The sequence below is a fragment of the Zonotrichia albicollis genome, chromosome 14, assembly GCF_047830755.1.
Source record: "Zonotrichia albicollis isolate bZonAlb1 chromosome 14, bZonAlb1.hap1, whole genome shotgun sequence".
Taxonomy (NCBI): Eukaryota; Metazoa; Chordata; class Aves; order Passeriformes; family Passerellidae; genus Zonotrichia; species Zonotrichia albicollis.
In genome coordinates, this window is record NC_133832.1 from 3,961,097 (window position 1) to 3,982,516 (window position 21,420).

Sequence of the window (21,420 nt, forward strand, 5' to 3'; positions counted from 1 at the left end):
ACCCCGCACTCTACCGGCGCCCTCAGGGAGCGGCGGCTGCGTGTGGGACGTGACCGGGGCCGGCGCCGCAGCCCCGCCCCCGTGAGGAGGGATGGCCGCTGACGGACAGGAGGTTTAACCAATAAAAACGCAGAGAGGACAGCACGGACCAATCGTTGACGGGAAGGGCGGGGCCAGATGCCCTGGGTGGTGGCGGCGCGGGCGGCGCTGCGGCAGAACGCGGAGGCGGCGAAGCGGAGCAGGTTGAGCGGGACGGTGTGGTTGCGGCGGGTAGCAAACATGTCTCTCTCCAACAAACTCACTCTGGACAAGGTGGACGTGAAGGGAAAGCGCGTCGTCATGAGGTGAGGCGTTGCGGAAGGAATGTGCGTCCCCTGAGCGCGGCCTTGTCTGTGCTCCACGCTGGGGCCGGGTCGGTGCCCCCCGGTAGCAGCCCCTTGCCCGAGCCTGGCGCGTGTCGATATATGCGGTTTTGATTTCATTTGTTTCGCTCGGTGGGTGTTGGAGAGGCTTCTGCATCATCGTGGAGCCGGCCCGGCTCCCCTGCGGGTACGTGGCGGCCGGGCAGGGTGTAAATCCCGGCCCTGGATCACCCCGCTCGCTCGCACGTGTGTCGGCCACAGGAGGCTGCAGGGCAAATCCATCCAGTCTGCCGTGCTTTCATTCCAGAGAGCTACTCCAAAAAACGCTTATTTCCCAGTAATTTTTTTTCCTTAATGCAAATTCAAAAAGCACTGCAATAAAAAAGTGAAGATACGGCTCTGCTCAGCTGTCCAAATACCAATAATAATTAATTTCTTAGGAGGAATCCAGTCATAGAATCACAGAATGCCTGGGTTGGGAGGGACCTTAAAGCCCATCTCTTTCCATCCCCATGCCAAGGGCACGAACACCTTTTGTTAGACCAGGTTGCTCCAAACCTCTTCCAGCCTGGCCTTGGACACTTCCAGGGCTGGGCTGTCACCGCAGGTTTTTGCAGCACATCCTGGTCTAAAACCTAAAATAGGCAGTCATTGCTTATTTATAAAGCATCAGTGCCTGAACGCCTCACGTTAAAATTGTTGCCAAGTCCTGGGAGATAAGGGCACGAAGGTACATCGTGTTAGGTCCTGCTCGAAATACTTTAATTGTGGGGTAGTTTGTTCAAGGTCACTATAACGTGGTTACCGTGTGTGTGTTATCTGCTCTGTGAGTAGGCAGGGATAGCAAAAATATAGCTCCTGTTAGTCACAGTCTGACACACAACTTGCTCTTTTTACCCCTTGTCTCTTCAACCTTGTTTTGAACTAGTTCCCTAATTTGATTATCGGAAACCAGCCCATGTAACAAGTGCAGAAGAAGCTTGCTCCGGATTTCCGTGCACTTTCTAAGTCTGATACAACAAAAGATCTCTGTGTAGAAATCTGTACCTGACTTTTTTTTTGGCCATCTGACTGGTTTTTTTCCATTTCTGAGTCATGTTACAGAGAGCAGCCGTGCATTGGCAGGCGGTGGGCTGGGTTTGCCCGCTCAAAATCTCCGTTAATTAATGCTAATTAATTAATTTTGCTGTTCCGTGAGGGGCTGCCCAAACCCAGCAGGTGAGCTGCCGGGCTCCGTGTCTCCTGAAACGAGTCCCCACGTGCTCTCAGTAGTACTAAAATCGATACCTCTTCTTTTTCTCCTCATGTTCATGGTAATTTCGGCTTACTCACATCCTGCTTAGCTTCGGGTCCTGGTGCCGAAGCTTCAGGAAAAGTTGAGAATGGGGAGGAGAGAGGGCTCAGGGAGCTCAGATTTCAATGACAGGGGGGAAGAAGGCTGAGCTGGAGCTTTCTTTTGTAGTTTTATGGCTCTGTAAAGCAAACTGTCCTTTTATTCTCTCCTTTAGGATAATAGTGCTTTTCTTTGCCCCTTCTAGAACTCGACCACGGTGCTGTGGGGCTGCCAGTTCAGTTTCTTTCTGCTCAGCTACTCCTGCTTTGCTGGCAGCTTTTGTCCTTTCTTCCCGTTTGTTTCACGTGCTGAGTGGGCTGCGGGGGGATTCATTCACTCAGCTTGCTGAACGCGGTGTTTTTAATGTATAGAAGGATGGAGGATGCACGCTTTGCTCTCTGCTCCAGCCATGGGTGTTCCCTGCCGTGGCTCTGGGAGCAGTTTCTGCCTCCGCGGTTACGCAACGCTGCTTCCTGCACATGGGCACGGGGATGCCAGGCCCTGAAACTCCTCCCTGCCACAGCTCCAGCTGGCACGGCTCGGGAAGTCACCTCAAGATCCAAGTCAGGTCTTCCAGGGAGAATGGGATAAGCCACAGCAGGGAGATTAGAGCTGCAGAGGACAGAAGTTAAAGCTTCCTTCAACTGCCTGCTGGCCACAGTAGTCCAGCCAAGTATTTCTGAAGCCTCATTTGAGGACACAAGGTCACTAGTCGTTCATTTCCTTTCCTTTGGATGTTCCTCGTTGGGGTCTGAAATCATATTGTTTAAAAATGAAAAGTTGTATCTGGGTTTATTTCCTGCTCAGCATTAGGATGTATTGGTGGCCCAGCTTTCCTGAGTTACTGTAGCATTTGTGATGTTATCACAAGCAGAAATGGCTGATAACACATTGATTTCAGAACAGAACTTGTTGACAGGCCATAGGTGAACATCTAACTCTAATTGTAACACTGCTTTTTCAGCCAACACCTTTACTGGCAGGTTCCCACACTCATTTGTTGAATATTTAAAATGAAATAAATAAGTAATAAAATAAATTGGTTGAATATTTAATTTTGCTTCTGATTTTTTTTTTTTTTAGGGTTGACTTCAATGTTCCAATGAAGGATCACAAAATAACCAACAATCAGAGGTGAGCTGTAATTTCCATCCCAAATGGAGATCTCAAAGTCTGCTGTGTCTCTGACTTCATCCCAGTACCTGGAGCATTACCATGATTAAGCTGTCACTGCTGAAACCAGAATATTAAAGGTGTCAGAGAAAGTCCAACAAGTTTTAATTAAACCCCCTGCAGCTGCTAGCAAACTACACTTAAATACAAGGCTGATACTCACTGTGGCTGCTGTGGAAAGCATATGGAAAAAATAGGTTATTTTAGAGATTAACTTAAATTTCTTAAATGGGCTGTGGCCATTTCGCAGCCACATTCCTTAGGCTGTGTGTGAAAGTTGTCTCTCTTGCTATCCAGAAGTCTCTGTGCCTCCTGCTTACCCTGGGGCTGTGATAACTTGTTGTCTTTGTTAGAGTAATTGTTGCTGTGCAGCACACAAAACCCTGGAGTTTACAAACAGGGGTGCCACATGCCTTGCCCTGCTGGTCTGGCACTTGCAGAGGTGCCAGCTTTGCTCACCACAATATTCTCACTGCTCAACATTTCTCTACTGGTGCAGGATCCCAGAGTAACCCAGGGAGCCTGGTACTGGTCAGGTGTGTCCTGGCATTTCTTAGCTGAGCAATCAGCAGAACTTAGATTACAAAACGCATTTTAATTCCATGTCCATTGAAGATAACAGTGAAATGTATGAAAACAGGCTGGGATGGAGAATTTTCTTTAAAAGAAAACATGGAGAATGTTTTGCTCTTGTGCTCTGTTTCTTTCATCATTTTTGAGGGACAGCTCCCAGGGCTCATGTGTAAGTGGTACTAATCTGCTTGCCTGGTAAACTCTAATTGATTCCTTATTAATTAGCTGTTGTGTGCTGTTACAGAATCAAGGCAGCTGTTCCTACCATCAAGCACTGCCTGGACCATGGGGCCAAGTCCGTGGTTCTCATGAGCCACCTGGGTCGCCCCGATGGTGTCCCCATGCCTGACAAGTTCTCCCTGGCCCCAGTAGCTGTGGAGCTGAAGGCACTCCTGGGCAGGTAAAGTGCAAAAGCAGCCTGGTGTGCACCAGGCCCTCCCTGCCAGGGAGCCTGGATGTTTTTCTTTCCACCAGGAAGCCACTGGTGAGGTTCCAGTGTGTGTTTTGTGTTTGCAGGGAGGTGTTGTTCCTGAAGGATTGTGTTGGTGCTGAGGTGGAGAATGCCTGTGCCAATCCTGCTGCTGGCTCAGTCATCCTGCTGGAGAACCTCAGATTCCACGTTGAAGAGGAAGGCAAAGGCAAAGATGCTTCAGGGAACAAGGTGAAACTTCATGTGTGCCTGCTCTGGTCTTACCTGCTGTTTGCTGCAGACTGACAAGGAGCCAGCAGCCTCTCTAACACACTGCTTGTGAGCCTGCTCTGAACAGGATGTCAGAGACCTTTAGATCACTGTGTCCCACTGTTGTGCAAAGGCTTTGAGTGGAGTGCAGTGGATTTCCAAGATGAAATAGCTCAAGTGAAAGGCTATAAATGTCTGTCAAAAAAGGGGAAAGAAACAAAATAGAGCTGTGCAAGAGACTGCTGCTTGTTAGGCTTCAGTATTGGGTGTCTACAATGAAAACCAATATGGAGACAGTTTGTTGCCACCAGGGCCATAAGAATGATGCTTCTTTTTTGGGTTACATGGCTAATATTTCTGCAGCACAGGGATTATCAAACCCTCTTCTAAGCCTGTCTGCTCTTCAGAGCAGTTCTCTAGAAGCAGGCTGCCTTGCACCTCTGACATTTTGCTGAAGGTCAGCAGAGTGCTTGCTCCAGACAGCTGCTTTTCTTAGCGATGGTGACCCTGCTGGCTCACAGAGATCCTGTGCTTGGAGGGAATGCTGACATGGAGTGTGCCCTTTATGGGCTGACACAGGACTCCTGCAGCTTAGGAACACAGCACGGAGTGGGTGAGCCTGTGCACAAGGCAGGGGGAAATTGAGCAAATCTGGAATTATTCACTGCTAGAACTGTGTGCCACTGCAGGTATAGTGGCAGGGAGAAGAGTGGGGCAAGAATTTCATTTTCTCTGGGAGACAGTCCCTTGGTTTTGTGTGTTTCTGTAATTCCCAGGGGATTAGCTGGGTGTGTGCATATGGAAGCACACACTGCACTGAGCACATCAGGGGAGAGGTGCCAGTGTCAGAGCTGCCTCTCCCAGCAGAGGTGAAAGTCAGTGCTATGGAAACAGTGATGCAATACAGGATTGGTGACTGGTGCTTAAACTGTGTTTTTCCAAAGTAGATGCAGTGGTGGTGGTTCCTTCTGTCAGAGCCTCTTGTGTGCTGGAACTGGTTCTAACTGCAGCACTTAGTCTCTGCAGCCAGGCAGTTTGCTGAGAGAAGGAGCAGTTGGTGGCATTGTTGTAGAATCTCTGTTGTCTCCTGCACAGTCTCTGCTAATAAGGGCCCCCAAAGCTGTGCTGAGCCTGCTGCCATCCCCTGGAGTGCCTTCCTGCCGTTGTCCCTGTGGTGTCACACCTGGTGCTGGCAGAGGCCTCCCTGGGGTGCTGAGCTGACTGAGCAGAGCCCTGGGGAGGGGCTGGCCTGGCTGCAGTCTGGGCTGTTCCCTGCACCAAGGGGCTGCCAGCTGCCCCTGAGCACTCACCTGCCGCCCTGGGGGCTCTGCTCTCTCCTCATGCTGGGAGGGAGAGCTGGACTGCAAAAGCCATCCTGTGAGGATTTGGTAGGATGCTTGGAGGAGTCTTTTCACAGAAATACACCTGTTCTTACCCACTACATACTGCACTCATCTGTATTTCCAGCGTTGGCTGCTTTCACTGTGGCCTGCTGTAGTGTGCAGGCCTTTTATCAGACTGTTCATTGGTTAATCCTCAGTGTAGTTGCTAAATCAGTCCTTCAGGAGCTCAACCTTTTACTTGTATCTCTTGGAGATTCTGCTTGTTTTGTTCAGTGAGTGAGCATGAATTTGTTTAGCCTGATCCCTGCCTTGTCTCTCCACACCCTTCCTGTGCTACCTGTGTTCACCACACAACACTGGAAGTCTGTTGGAGAGAGACTGGAAGGTTTGTGGTGCTGCAGTTCAGAAGTGGGAACAGTTTTCAGCAACAGCAGTCTGGGGGAGTTTAAAGTGGAATTTAAACCATTTAAACTTTGTTGCTTCTGCTGGACTGGGAAAAAGCAAATGAAGACAGTGACACACTGGATGAACTGATGAGTTCCTCAAACTGACCTTTGCTTTGGGTTTCAGTCAAAGAGCTGACTTTGAGTTCAGATTCAGAGTCAAATCTCAGGGTACAAACTTGTCCTTCTCTCTCTTTTTAGATCAAGGCTGAGCCTGCAAAAGTGGAGGCTTTCAGAGCCTCTCTTTCCAAACTGGGAGATGTCTATGTCAATGATGCTTTTGGCACTGCACACCGAGCTCACAGGTGGGTACCCATTTCCCTTCCCCAGGCAGAACTGCAGAACAATATCTGCTGTGGAAACACATCAGATACTGCCCCCAAGGAGTTCTGACTTGCTTTTGGGCTCACCCCACTGTCAGTGTGCTGTGTTTGTTCCTCAGTAGTAGATTTACTGGAGGAGGTTGCCATCAGTGTATGCTCTTTCAAGTTGTCTTGGGGTACAAGAGAAAGCTGAAACAAGATCTTCACACTTGCATTGGCTTTTTTTTAGACTTTGAAGATGTAATGATTACTTGCTTAGGGCTTGTGTAAATTGCCCTACAATCACAACAGCCCTCTTTTCCAAAAGATAATTTGCTCCAGAGTTGTTATTTCATGGAGTATATTTGGATATGTGTACTTGCAGACTGCAGTGATACTCTTGGAAGAAAAAATTCCTGCTCTTGGCTATTCTTATTTGTCCTTCAGTATCTTGGATCACTAGTTGAGATGATAAATGTCTTGCAAATCAATGTTTCTGTGCAGAACCAATGTCAGAAATGAGGCATGCACAGCTGTCTTGTCAAACTAGGAAAACAAAGCCCCTGTGTGTGTTTTCATGCAGGTGCTAGCTGTTCTCATTGCTGCAGCTGACTAAAGGGTTGGCTTTGTAATGCTGTGAGACATGGGGCTGTTTCTACACCTTCATGTCTCGTGGAAAAAGGAAATTTTTCCTTTCCTCACTTTTTACTTTCATTCTGCAGCTCCATGGTTGGTGTCAATCTGCCTCAGAAGGCTGCTGGCTTCCTGATGAAGAAAGAACTGGATTATTTTGCCAAGGCCCTGGAGAGTCCAGAGAGACCCTTCTTGGCAATTCTGGGAGGGTAAGGCTCGAGAACATTGTGACTGTATTTCTCTAACTGCCCTAACAAATGATGTTATTTAAGCAAGTGCTTTCCTTTCTAGTTTACCAGCAGTTCAGTTTTGTAGCTGACTCCTGAGATGTGAGGTGTGGATTAGAGAGGAGCTAACTGATACATCTGCTCCTGTGATGGTACAATCTGGCTGTTCATTGTCATTCCCAAATCAAGACAGTCCCCAGCAGTTTTTTGCCCAGATGAGCCAGGAGAGCAGTTAGAGCCATGAGGTGGCCCAGACATTCAGTGACCTTTTCCCCCAGTTCAGGGTACAGCAGTGCTCAGGCTCTGTAAATTGACATGACCTCTCATTATGCAACTGGGGCTGCATGGGCAGTCAGGGGAAATCAGGTTCTAAAGGGCTAATGAGGTTTATATTTAAATAGAAAAGAAGAAATGGAGGGCTGAATAATGCTCTAGGAAGTTGAATTTTAATGCTGGCCTGCTAACTTGCAAAATTCTCTTTTTGCCCATTCCCAACAATTCTTTTCTTGGATCATTCTCTAGAGCAGCCTTGACGTACCAAAGTCACAATATTCATTATTAATTCTTTTTCCTTTCTCTCTTACAGAGCCAAAGTTCAGGATAAGATCCAGCTGATCAATAACATGCTGGATAAGGTCAATGAGATGATCATTGGTGGTGGAATGGCATTCACCTTCCTCAAAGTGCTCAACAACATGGAGGTATGAGGAGAACAATTCCCTGTCTGCTCCTAGTGGGGAATGTGTCTGAATGCTCAATCCATGTTCTGGGATTGAGCCCTGGCTCTCTTGGCTCTCTGCAAGAGTAGGGAGCACTGAGAAATTACTTGACAATCCCTTTGCAAAACTCAGATTGCTCCTCTGTCTCTCCGTGTGCTTTAAGAAAACAATATTTCCAGAATTGCTGTCTGAGCAGTTTGGGTGCTGATGTTCTCTTCTGTCATGACCAGGAGCTTAAAACAAACACTTCTCTTAAATTTCCCAAATGTTTCCTTTAGATTGGCAACTCTCTGTTTGATGAAGAGGGATCAAAAATTGTCAAGGACCTGATGGCCAAGGCAGAGAAGAATGGTGTGAAGATCACTTTGCCTGTTGACTTCATCACTGCTGACAAATTTGATGAGAATGCACAGACTGGGGAGGCCACAGTGGCTTCAGGCATTCCTGCTGGCTGGATGGTAGGTGTGAACGGGACAGGGCCTGACAGGGGGAGCAGTAAGGAATAGGGTGGGTAGGACACCTCTGAAAAGAGTAGAAAGAGTAATTGTGAGCCTTGGCAAATGTTCCTGAGGGCAGTCAAGCTGTGTGGAGTTTGTTGGTTTAATGAAATTGAAGCCCTGTTGTTTGTTCTGAAATTTTAAGTCTGAAGTAGCTTCTGTGAGATTTGGATTAAACCAGCAAAATTCTTCTCCCAACATGCAGATCTGAATGCAATAAAAATCCCTTTTATTTAACTAGAATTTAAATAGGGTTGGCAAAGTTTTCTAACTAAGGCTTCAAGAGTCTGACATTGATTTAAAATTGACTTACTGGAAGATTAAGAAGTGTTAGGAAGATAAATACCCCCCCAGACTCCACCCTCCTGCAGCAGGACAGACAAACAAATCTGTCTGTGAATAGAGAGAAATTCTTGTTTCTTGTCTGGGGTGAGGGGGAAGCTTCTGGCTGGGCATGGGGGATTGGAGCTGGGGGTCAGCAGTGATGACTTCTCTCACTTCCTTCCCTTAGGGCCTGGACTGTGGCCCTGAGAGTGTGAAGAAGTTTGTTGAAGTTGTGGGAAGGGCCAAGCAAATCGTGTGGAACGGTCCAGTGGGAGTCTTTGAGTGGGACAAGTTTTCCAAAGGAACCAAAGCCCTGATGGACAAAGTGGTAGAAGTTACTGGAAAAGGCTGCATCACCATTATTGGTAAGTAGTTGTGTTCTTGTTCTTCTGTTTCTAAATGCATGGAGGAAGCTTGTGATGGCCAGCACTGTGATAAAAATACTGTCAAATTGTTTTCCTCAAGTTCTCCTCTGTCCTTCTGTTGGACAAAATGTGTATTTCTTGTGTCTCATGGATTCTGTTTGTGCTACAGGTGGTGGAGATACAGCCACTTGCTGTGCTAAGTGGAACACTGAGGATAAAGTCAGCCATGTCAGCACAGGAGGTGGAGCCAGCCTGGAGCTGCTAGAGGGTAAATCCTCTTTTATCTTCATTTGTTTGAGTAAATGTGGAGTTCTGGATGCTTTACCATTAGCATTTATCAGGAAAGCACAACAACAGTGTCATGGTTTGATGCTAACCTCTTTCACCAACCAAAACAAAACAACAATTTCCCTTAAAAGTTCTCTACTTTTAACCCTCTGTATTCTCAAAAAATATCCATGTCCTCAATAGCCACACCAAATACCAATATTCAAATCTCAACACTAATTAATTTAACCACAAACTCCCAAAAAACTCAATTCCTTATCAAACCCGGACACAGAGCAATGTCTTTTCTGTGCCACCATGTGCAGTTAGTTACATGTTGCTTTGGAGCTACAAGCTCCTCTTCTCCTGTTCTGTGGCCCTCACAGAGGAAGAGAGGCAGGAAAATGGAATATTCCTGCAGACAACACAGTGTGCTCCTCCCAGAAAGGAAAAATACTGGGATAGAAAACAAGAGTGGGCTGGGTTTTGTCACTGATCCCTCAGGACATGCCAACCAGCCAGTTGAAAACGCCCGGTTTCTGATAGGGGAACCTCATCAGAACAGTCTGGAATTCTTGCCAAAAGCTTCTTCTTCCTGTTTGGAATTCCCTTGGGTTTGGGGAGCCCTCTAGTGCTCACCGACAAACCTGCACGAGGGTGCTTGGAATTCAAAATGGAGAGGATTGAAGGGATTCTTGTAACGAGTTCCATTGTTCTCGAAACGACTTTTCATTTCCTCTGGTAATTTGCCGTTTCCCAGTGTGTGTAAATTATCCGATGCTGTCAACTCCTCTGGAGAGGAGAAACTTCAATAAACTGCCTTGCAGCTGCTGTTTGCAGGAGTAAGATGGGAGACAGAGCTTTTGTTTCTGTTGCCTAGGGAGTGATGGGGAAGGGAAAGAATGCAGATGGCTCGAAGGAAATGCTGTGTATTCAAAAGCACAAACTTGTCTAAGTTTTGGCCCAAAATATGGGTTTGTGTGTGTGATCTTTTAAATGTAACGGAAGTCTGGCTAATTAGAAAAGCTTCTGAAGATGAAGAAAGGGGAAAAATCCCTGAAAACTCAGCAAACTAGTGAGTTGTGAGCAGTGTTACAATTCAGTCCTGCTGCACAGCTTGAGCATTGGAAGGTTGTTTTTCTGAGGAAAGGCAAAACCAGAGTGGTGTCTTGTTCATTATTAAAGTAGGACAAAAAAGCTATAAATGCTTTAGAAAATATTGTACTTTATTAATCTAGTACTCAAAGTTGAGAATATTCTTTGATTCCATCAGTTGGAAGAAGACATGTAAATGTCTCAACCTGAGTGTTTCAGTTATTTAAAGACCTGAGACTCATAGGAGGCTTTTTCTCTTAATTCATTCTTAAAATTTCCACCACACTCCCCAGAATTCTATTTACTTGCCACTAGGGATTTAAGAAAGCATGCAGCAACTCTCTAAATCCAATCAAAAATCTGTTTGCCATCAAATTTAATGGAAAAGGATGTTGAGTGTTTGGATCTGGCCCTAGCAGAGACTTGGACAGAAATGTGCCATTGCTGTTAATTGAGAGTTGGTGGCTGGGCTGTGTTAGGAATCTCTGCTGACATCTGAGTGCAGCTGTGCTCTGGGTGGATTCACTGTGTGGAGCAGGTCCATGGAACCACCATGGTCAACTGTAGCCATGATATTTTCTGAAAAATCCCTTTGCCAGGATTTTTCTCCTGAGAAGCCTCAGAGGAAAAGAAAAACAATGATTATCTGCTGCTGTGGAATGCAGCTGGTGCATCCTTGATTGGTCCATGTTGGTTGTTTCTAATTAATGGCCAATCACAGTCAGCTGGCTTGGACTCTCTGAGAGTCATGAGCTTTTGTTATCATTTCACTTCTATTCTTAGCCAGCCTTCTGCTGAAATCCTTTCTTCTATTCTTTTAGTATAGTTTTAATATAATATAATAAATCAAGCCTTCTGAAATATGGAAGAGATGAGGATCTGACTCTCTCTACCTGAGACCCCTGTGAACACCACCACAGTCAACATGGAGCCAAACTCTTCCATTTTCAACCTATAATTCCTGATTCACTTTTTAACATTGAATGTTGCAGAGTTGTTTGAGAGGTCCCTAACGCTGCTGCTGTGCTTTCTGTGCCCCCAGGTAAGGTTCTCCCTGGTGTGGATGCCTTGAGCAACGTGTAGAGAGCAGAGCCCCAGCCTGGTCCCGTGCACAGCCCCTGAGATCCAGCACTTCAGCGCTTCCGTGTCCCAGCTCTGCCAGAGGCACATCCCAGAATGTAAACCAGAACGGGGCCTGGGAGCAGGAGGGAGCAGCAGAGAGCAGAGATTTTCCTGACTGCAGTTTACATGATGTGGGTTTGTCCACTGTTACCCCACTTGAATTAATGTAGTTGAAGCTGTTGTTGTGAATTTAGAGTGTATATATTTATATTTTGCCTTTTCAAAGAGATTAATCCCTGTTAGATGTATATCTCAGAAAGGAGTGCACTGTCCAGCTTCCATCCTAAAGGCATTTTCATCACTTGACACGGTTCAGAAACCAGAGGGACTCCAGTTTTTTGGAGGTTGGTTGTAATAGCTGCTGAATAAACATATTTCAAGTGCTCCCAGTTTGCATGTTGTCCTTATTTCAGATTTCTAGAATGGTCTGCATTAAAATACCTTCTAGCCTCTGGAATCTGAGCTATTTCTCTTATTTACTCTTTGTTTCTAAATCTCCTTTGGTGTTTGTCTAGTGGTTCTATAAGCACCCAGTCATCATCAAAGTGAACTTGGGAAGGAAGTAAATTGCCACAGATGAACTGTTATGTTAAAACTTCAATGCCCCTCTTACAAAAGTAAGATGAAAATTTGAATGTGCAAGTCAAGTAAGAAAAATGGGAGTTCAACTGCTTGTCATTTAGAGAACTTGCCTCATAGTGGGCAACTACTGTATTTAATGTCAATACAAGGGGAAGTCCCTGGCAAACAATTGCAATGTGCCTCTGTTCCAGTTTGTGGTGCTACAAGCACTGAAAGTAGCATGGTGAAACTGCCCAGTTGGCCACTGAGGTTTGTGTGTGGCTGCAGCACAGGGCAGAATTGCAGGTACTGTCAGTGGAGGCCCAGCAAGGTTCCTCCAGTGCCTGGAGCTGGATTTCCACGTGGGCTGTCCTGTGCTGGCTCCTGTGCTCACTGCAGGGCCCAAATGTGAGCACAAAACCAAACCTGGGACTTGTCCAGCCTCAGCTTTGGGTTCTGGCAGCAGTCACAGCCCTGCTCTGAGGGGAGGCTCTGCTCCAGCTGAGCTGCTGCTGCATCTTCCTGCTGGATCCAGGAAGGGTGAGTGCTGTGGGGCAGCCAGGGCCTGCTCTGATTCCCAGTGGTGCTGCCAGGAGCTTCTGCACAGCACAAAGCACTGAGGATGAACCGTGGAGGGAATCCCTAGGGTAAGCAACAGGTCACAGCACAGATTCTGCTTTCCAGTTCATTCCTATATATGAAATACTACCAAAACAAAATGAAAGTGTGTGTTAGAACACAGACACTGCCAAATTTTACCTGGTTATAAGGGGGTATGAATTCAAACTCAATAATGCTGAAGTGTGGTAAAGCTGCTATGAAATAAAGAGCTGTTAGAGTTTAAAGCTAAAAGTAACTATTGCAAAGAAAGTAGAAATAATGCAAATTACTGTAGCACTGTGGTCTCCTCTTCCTCCCCTCCTTTGTAACTCTCCCAAGCATTGTCTGATGGCACATGAATGATGCACATTTTTGCTGGGCTGTGCTCATGTTTTCCAGGCAGGGGTGCAGACCTCCAACAGCTGCAGGAACGAGGCAAAGAAAGGAGGGGGCTTGTCAGCCACAAAAAGAGCATGGATTTTGGAAATCCAGTACTACAAAAACAAACATTCCACCGTGTCTTGTAACAGATCCTCGTTGTCTGGCTCTGCCAAACAAGACCTCGTGACAGCACAGCCCATTTTTGTGTCACTCTTGTGCCCCTGTGCTGCTGGACACCCATGGAGCAATAACAGCCTTTCCCCCAGCCCTCCTTTCTGGGTGTTTACAGTGGAAGGTTGGTGTGTGGCCACTACCTCTGCTGGCTTTTTCCTCTCTCCATCAAAAGCAACAAAACAAAGCTCTCTGTAATTAAATACAGCAAGCAGTAATAATGCTCTTTGCACACAGATGCCTCTGCTTGAAAGCCACTTTTCCACCTGAATTTGGATGCTTCCTACTCACATCTCTAAAATATCCTTTTGTTTCCATATGGCTTGTTTTGTTCAACACAGGAAACATGGCACAGCAGGGCCAGAGAGATACTCAGCTTTAAATAAAAATAAATCGTAGAAAAAAATGTAGGAAGCATGTAAACATGAGACCATATAAGCTGAACCCTTGATGGCCAGCAGCTCAGTTTTTCACTGATAGACTTTCCAGGGCCTTTCTTTAAGATTTGCCTGATAATCCTGCTTTGACAGGTTGGCTTTTACAGGTTATTGTTTTTGTTTAGAGTTCCTGTTGGAAATATGGTGGAAGAAAGTTTAGAAGCAAAGCTGTTGCAGAAAGCTCATGATGTGAAGGAGGTAATAGATACAGCAGGTTTAGGGGGCTGATGCTAAGAGCCAGGTAAAACAAAAAGTAAAGAACTTCACCCACACCTACTCCATGGAAGACTCCAGGCTGGGCAGAGGGGCTGGAAAGGGCCTGGTGGGAAAGGCCCTGGGGGTGCTGCTCACCAGCAGCTGAATGTGAGTCAGGTGTGCCCAGGTGGGCAAGAGGCCACGGGCACCTGGCCTGTCCCAGCCATGGTGGGGCAGCAGGACCAGGACAGTGACTGTCCCCTGCCTGGGCACTGCTGAGGCCACTCCTCAAGTGATGTGTTCACTTCTGATCCTTTCAGTTCAGAAAGGACATGGAGGGGCTGGAGTGTGTCCAGGGAAGGGAATGGAAGCGGCTGGAGCCCCAGGAGGGGCTGAGGGAGCTGGGAAGGGGCTCAGCCTGGAGAAAAGGAGGCTCAGGGGGGACCTTGTGGCTCTGCACAGCTCCTGACAGGAGGGGACAGCCAGGAGGGTTGGGTTCGGCTCCCAGGGAACAGGGACAGGAGGAGAGGGAACGGCCTCCAGTCGTGCCGTGGGAGGGTCAGGCTGGGCATCAGGAAGAATTCCTCATAGAAAAGGTTGTTAAACATTGCAATGGGCTGCTCCCAAGCAACCGGTGATAGGACAGGGGAGGTTCAGGTTGGATATTGGGAAGAATTTCGTCACGGAAAAGGTTGTTAAACATTGCAAGGCGCTGCCCAGGGAGGTGGTGGACTCCCGTCCCTGGAGGTGTTCTGGGAAGGACTGGAGGGGACCCGCAGCGCTCTGGGCTGGCTGCCAAGGTGGGGCTCACTCACAGGCTGGGCTCGCTGCTCTCAGAGGCTTTTCCAGCCCCGCCGGTGCTGCGATTCCCCTCGGCCAAGGCGCCCTGCCCGCAGGCGCCGGCGGCTCCCCCGCCCGTGCGGAACTACAGCTCCCGGCCGGCACCGCTCGCCGGCCCGCCGGGAGATGCCGGGCGCCGTAGTTGCAGCCGCCTGCTGAAAGTTCCCCACGGCATCGGCGGGGGGCCCTTGCCGGAGCTCCCCGGCGTGGCCCAGCGCCGTGCCGGCCCGGGATGGATGTGCGGGCGGCCGCGGGGCCCGGCGCCCGCGGGGTAAGGGCGCTGCGCGGGTGAGGGCGCGGCCGCGGCGGCGGGGCGAGGCCGGCGGGCGGCGCGGGGAAAGGCCGGCGCTGTCCCCTCAGGCGCCGCCCGGGACGGGCCCCCGAGGCGGGGCGGGGCAGGGCAGCCGGGTGTTCCCGCTGCCTTCATGGGCATCTCTTTCTCCTTCCCGGGGCGGTGCCGGGGCTCAGCCCGCGCTGGTGGTGGCTGTGGGGAGGCGGCGGGGCTCGGGGGCTCTGGGAGCCGTCCCTGCTCCGCTGTCGGGGCCAGGTGGGGCCGGGGATGTTTTGTCACCCTTAGGCTCTGCCCCAGCGCCAGGGATGGTCCCTGCTCTGCCCTTCTCCTCCCGCACCTGCCCCAGCTCTGAATTTAACAGAAATATCTCCAAATCCTCCTGCTTTGGTCTCCTGGAGAGCAAATTCGGAGGGTGATAATCCCCAAAGGGTTAAAAGCTTTGCATCCGTGCCTTGGTTCGGCCGTCCCCGGTACGATCATTGTGGATTTCATTCACAGAATGAGTCAGGCACGGCCATAAATATTCACCGTGACTTCTGCCACATGGTCTGAGCTGCTGAAACCCCTTCAGCCTCAATTCCCGGGTACTTTTTGGGGAAGGTGAGGGCTGGAAATCTTCATTGTGAAGGGGCTGTGGTGGACACAGGAGCTGGGGGGATGTTGAACACCCATTGCTTTTCTTGGGGCTGGCTGCAGCAGGTGGGAGAGCCCAGCGCTTCCACATTTCAGACTCCCGGGGGCTGAAATAATTTGAAATAATTTGAAGCTGAAATTTCAGACTTCTCACAGCATCCATGCCCCCACCCTGGCATCCTCACCTGCACTCTCCCATCATAACATGCATAAAGAAGATCTCCACTCAGTTTTCAGGTTAAAATTTTCAGCATCACGCCTCTGATAAATGATTCTTAATTCAGCCCCAATACAGCATAAAATAGAAAATTCCGTTTTAGTTCATTTTTATTCCACTTTCTAATGATATTTTTTCATTAAGCGTCTAATCACATCCTAGCATTTCTCATCAGTAAGGCTCAAGGTGCTTTACAGAAGAGGGAAAAATATGATTATTCCAATTATCCTTATTAAGGCTTAGGTTTTGGGCAGCTTTTGCAGATAATACAGGCCATAAATAATTAAAAGTACAATCTAATTAGGAGAAATCCCCAGTGGTAAACTGAAGTGCCACATCGAAGAAGGCGGTGCGTTACAAGGCATGGCCTGGTAACCTAATCTGCCTGACCAGAACAGTATCCCATTAACCCACAAATCTCCCCTCTCCTGACCTGTGTGCCCCTAGGACAGGTAATTCCATGTGCAGGATCCAAGGGAGGGAGTCTCAGTGACCAAAAAGCAGCTTGGAGAGTGTTCCAGTGAAGTTCCTTGGCATTTGAATAAAGGTCTTGTGTTTACCAAAATATCCAGCCTGAGCTGAGCAGGGTTGGGCATAGAACTGATGGAGTATTTTAGCAGAAATAGGGCTCAGAAATAAGAAGCATTGCTCTAACTGGAGTCCAGAAGATGCAAAAGTTGTGGCCTGGATCCAGTTCATCCACATCCTAAATAGAATTCTCACCTGAAACTTGCTCTGAGCTCTTTGTCAAATTTCAAAAGTTGGAGATGGGCTTTCCTATTTGGGAATTTAGTTTGCTTGTGCTGAACTGGGTCTGTGTGTCCCGACACCTGCTGTCCTGCTGGGGGCTGGCTCCATCAGGATCACTGTTTATCCACATAACTCAGCAGCAGGGCTGCGTGGATGAAGTCCTTGTTCTCATTCCAAGTACCTGCTGTCACATCTGAGTTATTCTGTGGGAATGTTTCTGCTCTGATCTGTGCTTACCCAGCTCTCAGCAATGACCTAATTGCAAGCTTCTCGTTAGGCAGAGAAATTTCTGAGTTTGGCTTTGCAGTTCACCTTCTCAGCAAGTAAATCTCTGCTCTGTGACACCGCCTACCATCACTTCAGCCCAGTGTTCATGAGGATCATGAGGCTGATGGGGGCACTGAGTGTCTCTATAACAGCTTCTCCCACTGTAGCATTGCCATTTCTAACTCAGAGCAGGTGTGGACCGTGTAGTCATGAAAATTCCTGAGTCTGGTGATCTCTAGCAACTTTTTACCACTAAAGGAGCTGCACCTGTGTTAGTCTGGTGTTGTGGAATTTCCTTGTAAGTGGGTGATATAAGAGCAGCTGCAATTAAAGCTGAAAAAGCCCAGACTGCCTTTCTGCCTAAATCTGATGTTCCTTAATCTTGGCTAAGCTGGTGTAATTTTCAAATGTAACTCAAAGGGATGCTGATTGAAATGAGTCCCAAAGTTCCTCAGGGTCTTGGACAGACCTGTTTCTTGATATATCTGTGCTGTAATGTCTTTATTTGTGTTGTGTTGTCATCTCATTGCTGGAAGCCCTGAGTAGTGGGGCATGGCTGGAGCTCCCAGGAATGCTGGGGGTACTGGGATGTGCTGCACATGGCAGGGGAGGATGTGCAGAAATGAGGAAACTGGGACTGCAGACATTTTGAGAAGCAGAATGAGGGAGGGTGAGAGGGAAAAATAGAAAAGTCAGGAATAAAATCTAAACCACCACCAGGGTTGTGGGTGATGATGGGTTTCCTGAGAACATTCTCGTGTGTTGCTGAGGAGAGGGAGAAGAGAAGAGCTTTCCTGGAGAAGAGCATTTCCACAATGAAGCCTTTGGTTTCTTCCCTTGCACGTTTGTAGAGCACTTTTCCAAGCCCCAGGAGAAATTCCTATTTCCTTTCATTTCCCAGTGTTTGGAAGGAGATGAGGCACTGTTGGGCTCCTTTATTAACTTCACCTGTGGGAAGCTCCACGTAAATCCCTGGATTTCCCAGTCCTGACACCCAGGAGGTGTTTGTGGAGTCGAACACAAGGTGGAGGTTCCTGCACAGGGAGGGTTTGATGCTGTCCCAGTCCTGTGACTCTTAATCCTGCCTTGCTTTGAAGTCTGAAGCTCAGGAGTCTGCATTAATGATCAAGGGGCAGAGCTGAACACAGAATTCCTATGGCACAAAGGTAAAGGTGTGGGTAGGAATGTGGGAAGAAAATATTTAAGGGCAGCCTGGCATGTATAGTTAATAATATTAAAAAAGTAATCATGTTAATGTCCTATAGGTGCTCAGGTTCTCAAGGCTTTCAGCATCTTCTCATCCCTTGTAGATCACTTGTCTCTGGCTGGATCCTGTCATGTGCACAATATTAAATTCCTTGAAGAGCAGAAAACTTCAGGTTTGAAAACTCTTGTCCTTGTCTGCAGTGGGAAACTTGCTCTGCCCCCTTAGGCAGCAATGTCTGTTCCTCATGCAGGGTTTCAGAGCTGTGCTTGGCATTTGGCTGTCACTCTGTCCCGCTCTGCCAAGTGTCAGTGATCCCTGAATGCTTAAAGAGTTCCTTGGGACTCTCAGCAAATGTGAAGCTCTTCTAAATTTGAGATCTGTCAGGAGCAGAATGCATTAGAACAATTATTCCTGACTTTGACTTACAACTATGTTAAAACTCACTTATTTTTACCACAGAGCGTGTTCTTTTTAGGGCTGTGAGCTGTTTCTCTAATTCAGGAGCTGTTCTTCCCAAGTTTTACTTCATAAAGGAATATAGTCAAAAGGGCTGTATATCTCTACACATACTATACAGATATATACAGCATTGTGAAGTCTTGTGTATTTGTTTTTGTTAACATGGAATTTCTGTATGTATTTAATAACTATAGTGTAAATGAATATTTATGGATGTGTCTGAGGTTTTCAGGTCAGCTGTGTCAGGTAAAAATTTCATCCAAATCCCAGGAGAAAAACCCCACCTCTCACATTGCATTCCCTTCTTGTCCTCAGGGAATTGAAGAGACAAAATATTTTAAGGCATTGAACGTGCACTGAGCTTTGGTTCTTTAGCTGAGAAGGAGTAAGATGTCTTTCCACAGCTACATTCAACAGTGAAGAACAAAAAGCTACCTTGAAAAATGGCCTTTGGGAAGCAGATGGCAGAAGCCAAGAAACTTGAGCCCTTTGCTAATGAATACTCTGTCCTTAACATTGTCTCTTTTGTTTCCCACACTTCCATGAGCTGCACATGGATTCAGTTTGCCAGTTTTTAACCCTTCTTCCTGGTGCCTGATCCGAGCACAGATTGGGAGCTGGGGCAGCTGGCACTGAGGGTTTTGCTGCCTCTTTGTCCCTGTGCCAGCTCTGGCTCAGGTGTGTGAGGCAGCCCAGGAGAGGTGGCTTGGGTGCATCCTGGGGAGAGGGAATCCAAGCTTTTCCAGCTTCCTGGCAAAGGGTGGAACAGACACAGGGCTGGGAGCAGGTTTGCTTTGATGAGAACACAGCAGCATTCCCACTGTGGCTCCTGTTGGGGAAGGTGTTGCAGCTGGGCTAGGACTTTTTGAAGGAGAGCTGTTTTTCTTGGCATAGGCCAAAAATTGATGGAAGGTCAGGGTGGAGCCAAGGGATTTGGCATTATGGGAATTCTCACACCAGCTTGTCTTTGTGTGGCAGCACCACAGAAGTGCTTTCTGCTGAGAGAAGCATTTACATCAGATGTTTATTTGAGACAGTGAAATTTATTCCAGTGAGTGATGATTGCCCCGAGTAAATGCAGTTCTTAGTAATGGCTGTATTATTTCCAAAAGCATAGCTAGCTCCTAGAGTTGCTGTTTGCTAAATTGTTAGGGACCTAATTAATCACCAATTTAAAACAAAAATGGTATTTCATATCAAGAACATAATGCTCTTTCATCCCTCATTTTTCTCCTGATAACTGCTGAACAAAGATCACCAGCAGAGAGTGCTGGTGCTCTTCTAGAATGTGGCAGCTGCTTTTGAAAATGATGGTAAAATCTAATCAGACTTTTTTCCATAATTCTATTTTTAGTTTTTCATTTACATGAAAATGAAATGTTAATCAATTACCTGTAACTTGATATCTTGCTCTCTCTAATTATCAGTCTTTTGTAGCTTACTACAGGGAAAAGACTGCTTTTAGGAGCACATCTATGTATTCATAAAAATTCTAATTGGCACTTTTTGAAGAAGTTGTTTAAGAGAAATGAATCTATTTTATTGCAATATGTTTTTTGTACCTAACTTTTTTTTTCTCCTTTCATTTCCCTTCTTTAATTTCATGTTCAGAACAAGCTGGTTACAGTACAGCTCCTCTGTAGCAGGGGAAGATGGCTCTGCTCCTGCAATTACAGAGCTCTTGCATGCACATGGCACTGAGTGTTTCACTGAGACCATGCCTTTACCCTTCCCAGGCACTGCAAGGTTGCTCCCAGCCAGAGATTGCTGTTGGGTTGGGCCTCTCCCATTTCTCACTTTTGAGTCTGCTTCTGATATCAGCATTAAAAATGAGTTGCAAGAGCTTTAAATCAAAGAGTCCTGTCCCCCCTCCCTGTGGTATTTATCAATACAGCTGCACCATTTTAAGGCCTGGAGCCTTTGGAGAGGTTGGGTTTTTGGTATCAAACCAGCCATGGTTGTCCCCTCTTAGGCTTTATGGTCATTGAAATATCAGGATTAGCAAGTCTGGTTTTTGCTGAAGAACCTGCTGTACATCTTGTTCACTTGTAATTTCACACAATCTTTAGTCCTTGAGAGCAAACAAATATTGTGCTGAAGTTCAGTGCTCCCATGCTTTACTCTTACAATTCACTCTTGTCCAAATCCACTGGAAGTTGAGGGAATCTTTCAGTTAACTCCAGCAGATTTTAAAGACACATCTCTATTTAAAGAGATTTGAGAGGTAAGGGTGCAGGGAAGCAAGGAAGTGGTCAACTTTCCTACATCAAGATTGTTAACATATAATAGACATCAGCTAAAGGCTTACAGGTCCATCTTTGGGAGAAGAAGAGTGTTTTTTAAGGAAATGACTTTGTACCAGACTAACCTTATTTTGCCCAAACTACATTTAACTGCAGGGCACTAGGTGTGAATGTGTTTAGGGCAAAGCTGCAACATTTGTTTTTCCATAGTTGGCAGTTGTTTACCACTCTCCTGGATACACAGCTCTCTTCTGCAGCTCTGCACAGACAGGGGCCAAGGTTCAGCAGTTAGAATAATTCTCCTTACAGGTGGTACCTGATCAATCACCTCATGGGTGACATGTCACTGCTGACCTCTATATTACATTTCACTGTGGTAAGCTGTTCCTTTTCTCCCCCTTCCTTGCAGGCCTTTTCTTCACCCCAGGAACCACGCTGCACTTGAGTTACAACCCATTAGAGGCACCTCCCAGACTGACAGACTTTTAAAACTCTTCACACACAGCAGCATGAAAAATCTTAGATGAGCTGGGGCTGTGTTACAGTGTAAATCACAGGAGAGACAGGACATCAAGTTGGCTTTGCAGAGGTTTCTGTATCAGTTACTTCCCTCCCAGAAGTTATGTGGCCATCAAAGTTTTATTGTGTAGAATTGGTAAAATAATACACTTGTATGGAAAGACACAGCAGTTACTTTAGTGAAGGCCAAA

General features: G+C 47.1%; 2 protein-coding genes across 2 annotated transcripts in view; both read left to right on the forward strand.

Moving 5' to 3' along the window:
- Positions 1–184: 184 nt before the first annotated feature.
- PGK1 (phosphoglycerate kinase 1) lies at positions 185–11,841 on the forward strand. The gene is made up of 11 exons (XM_005484563.4): positions 185–344; positions 2,779–2,829; positions 3,686–3,841; positions 3,958–4,102; positions 6,108–6,211; positions 6,931–7,050; positions 7,655–7,769; positions 8,066–8,245; positions 8,796–8,973; positions 9,143–9,241; positions 11,378–11,841. The coding sequence occupies exons 1-11, from the start codon at positions 280–282 to the stop codon at positions 11,416–11,418; spliced, it is 1,254 nt and encodes a 417-aa protein (XP_005484620.1). The 5' UTR covers positions 185–279; the 3' UTR covers positions 11,419–11,841.
- A 2,924-nt stretch (positions 11,842–14,765) lies between these two features.
- AMOT (angiomotin) overlaps positions 14,766–21,420 on the forward strand; it is a 57,332-nt gene continuing 50,677 nt past the window's right edge. Inside the window, exon 1 of the mRNA XM_074551609.1 lies at positions 14,766–14,913. The gene's annotated coding sequence lies outside the window, so the exon portion shown is untranslated. The remainder of the gene's footprint in view (positions 14,914–21,420) is intronic.

Coding starts and splice junctions, on each gene's coding strand:
- PGK1 (XM_005484563.4), top strand. CDS start 280: ATGTCTCTCTCCAACAAACTCACTCTGGACAAGGTGGACGTGAAGGGA. Junction 7,051..7,654: donor TTCTTGGCAATTCTGGGAGG/GTAAGGCTCGAG, acceptor TCTCTCTTACAG/AGCCAAAGTTCAGGATAAGA. Junction 9,242..11,377: donor CAGCCTGGAGCTGCTAGAGG/GTAAATCCTCTT, acceptor CTGTGCCCCCAG/GTAAGGTTCTCCCTGGTGTG.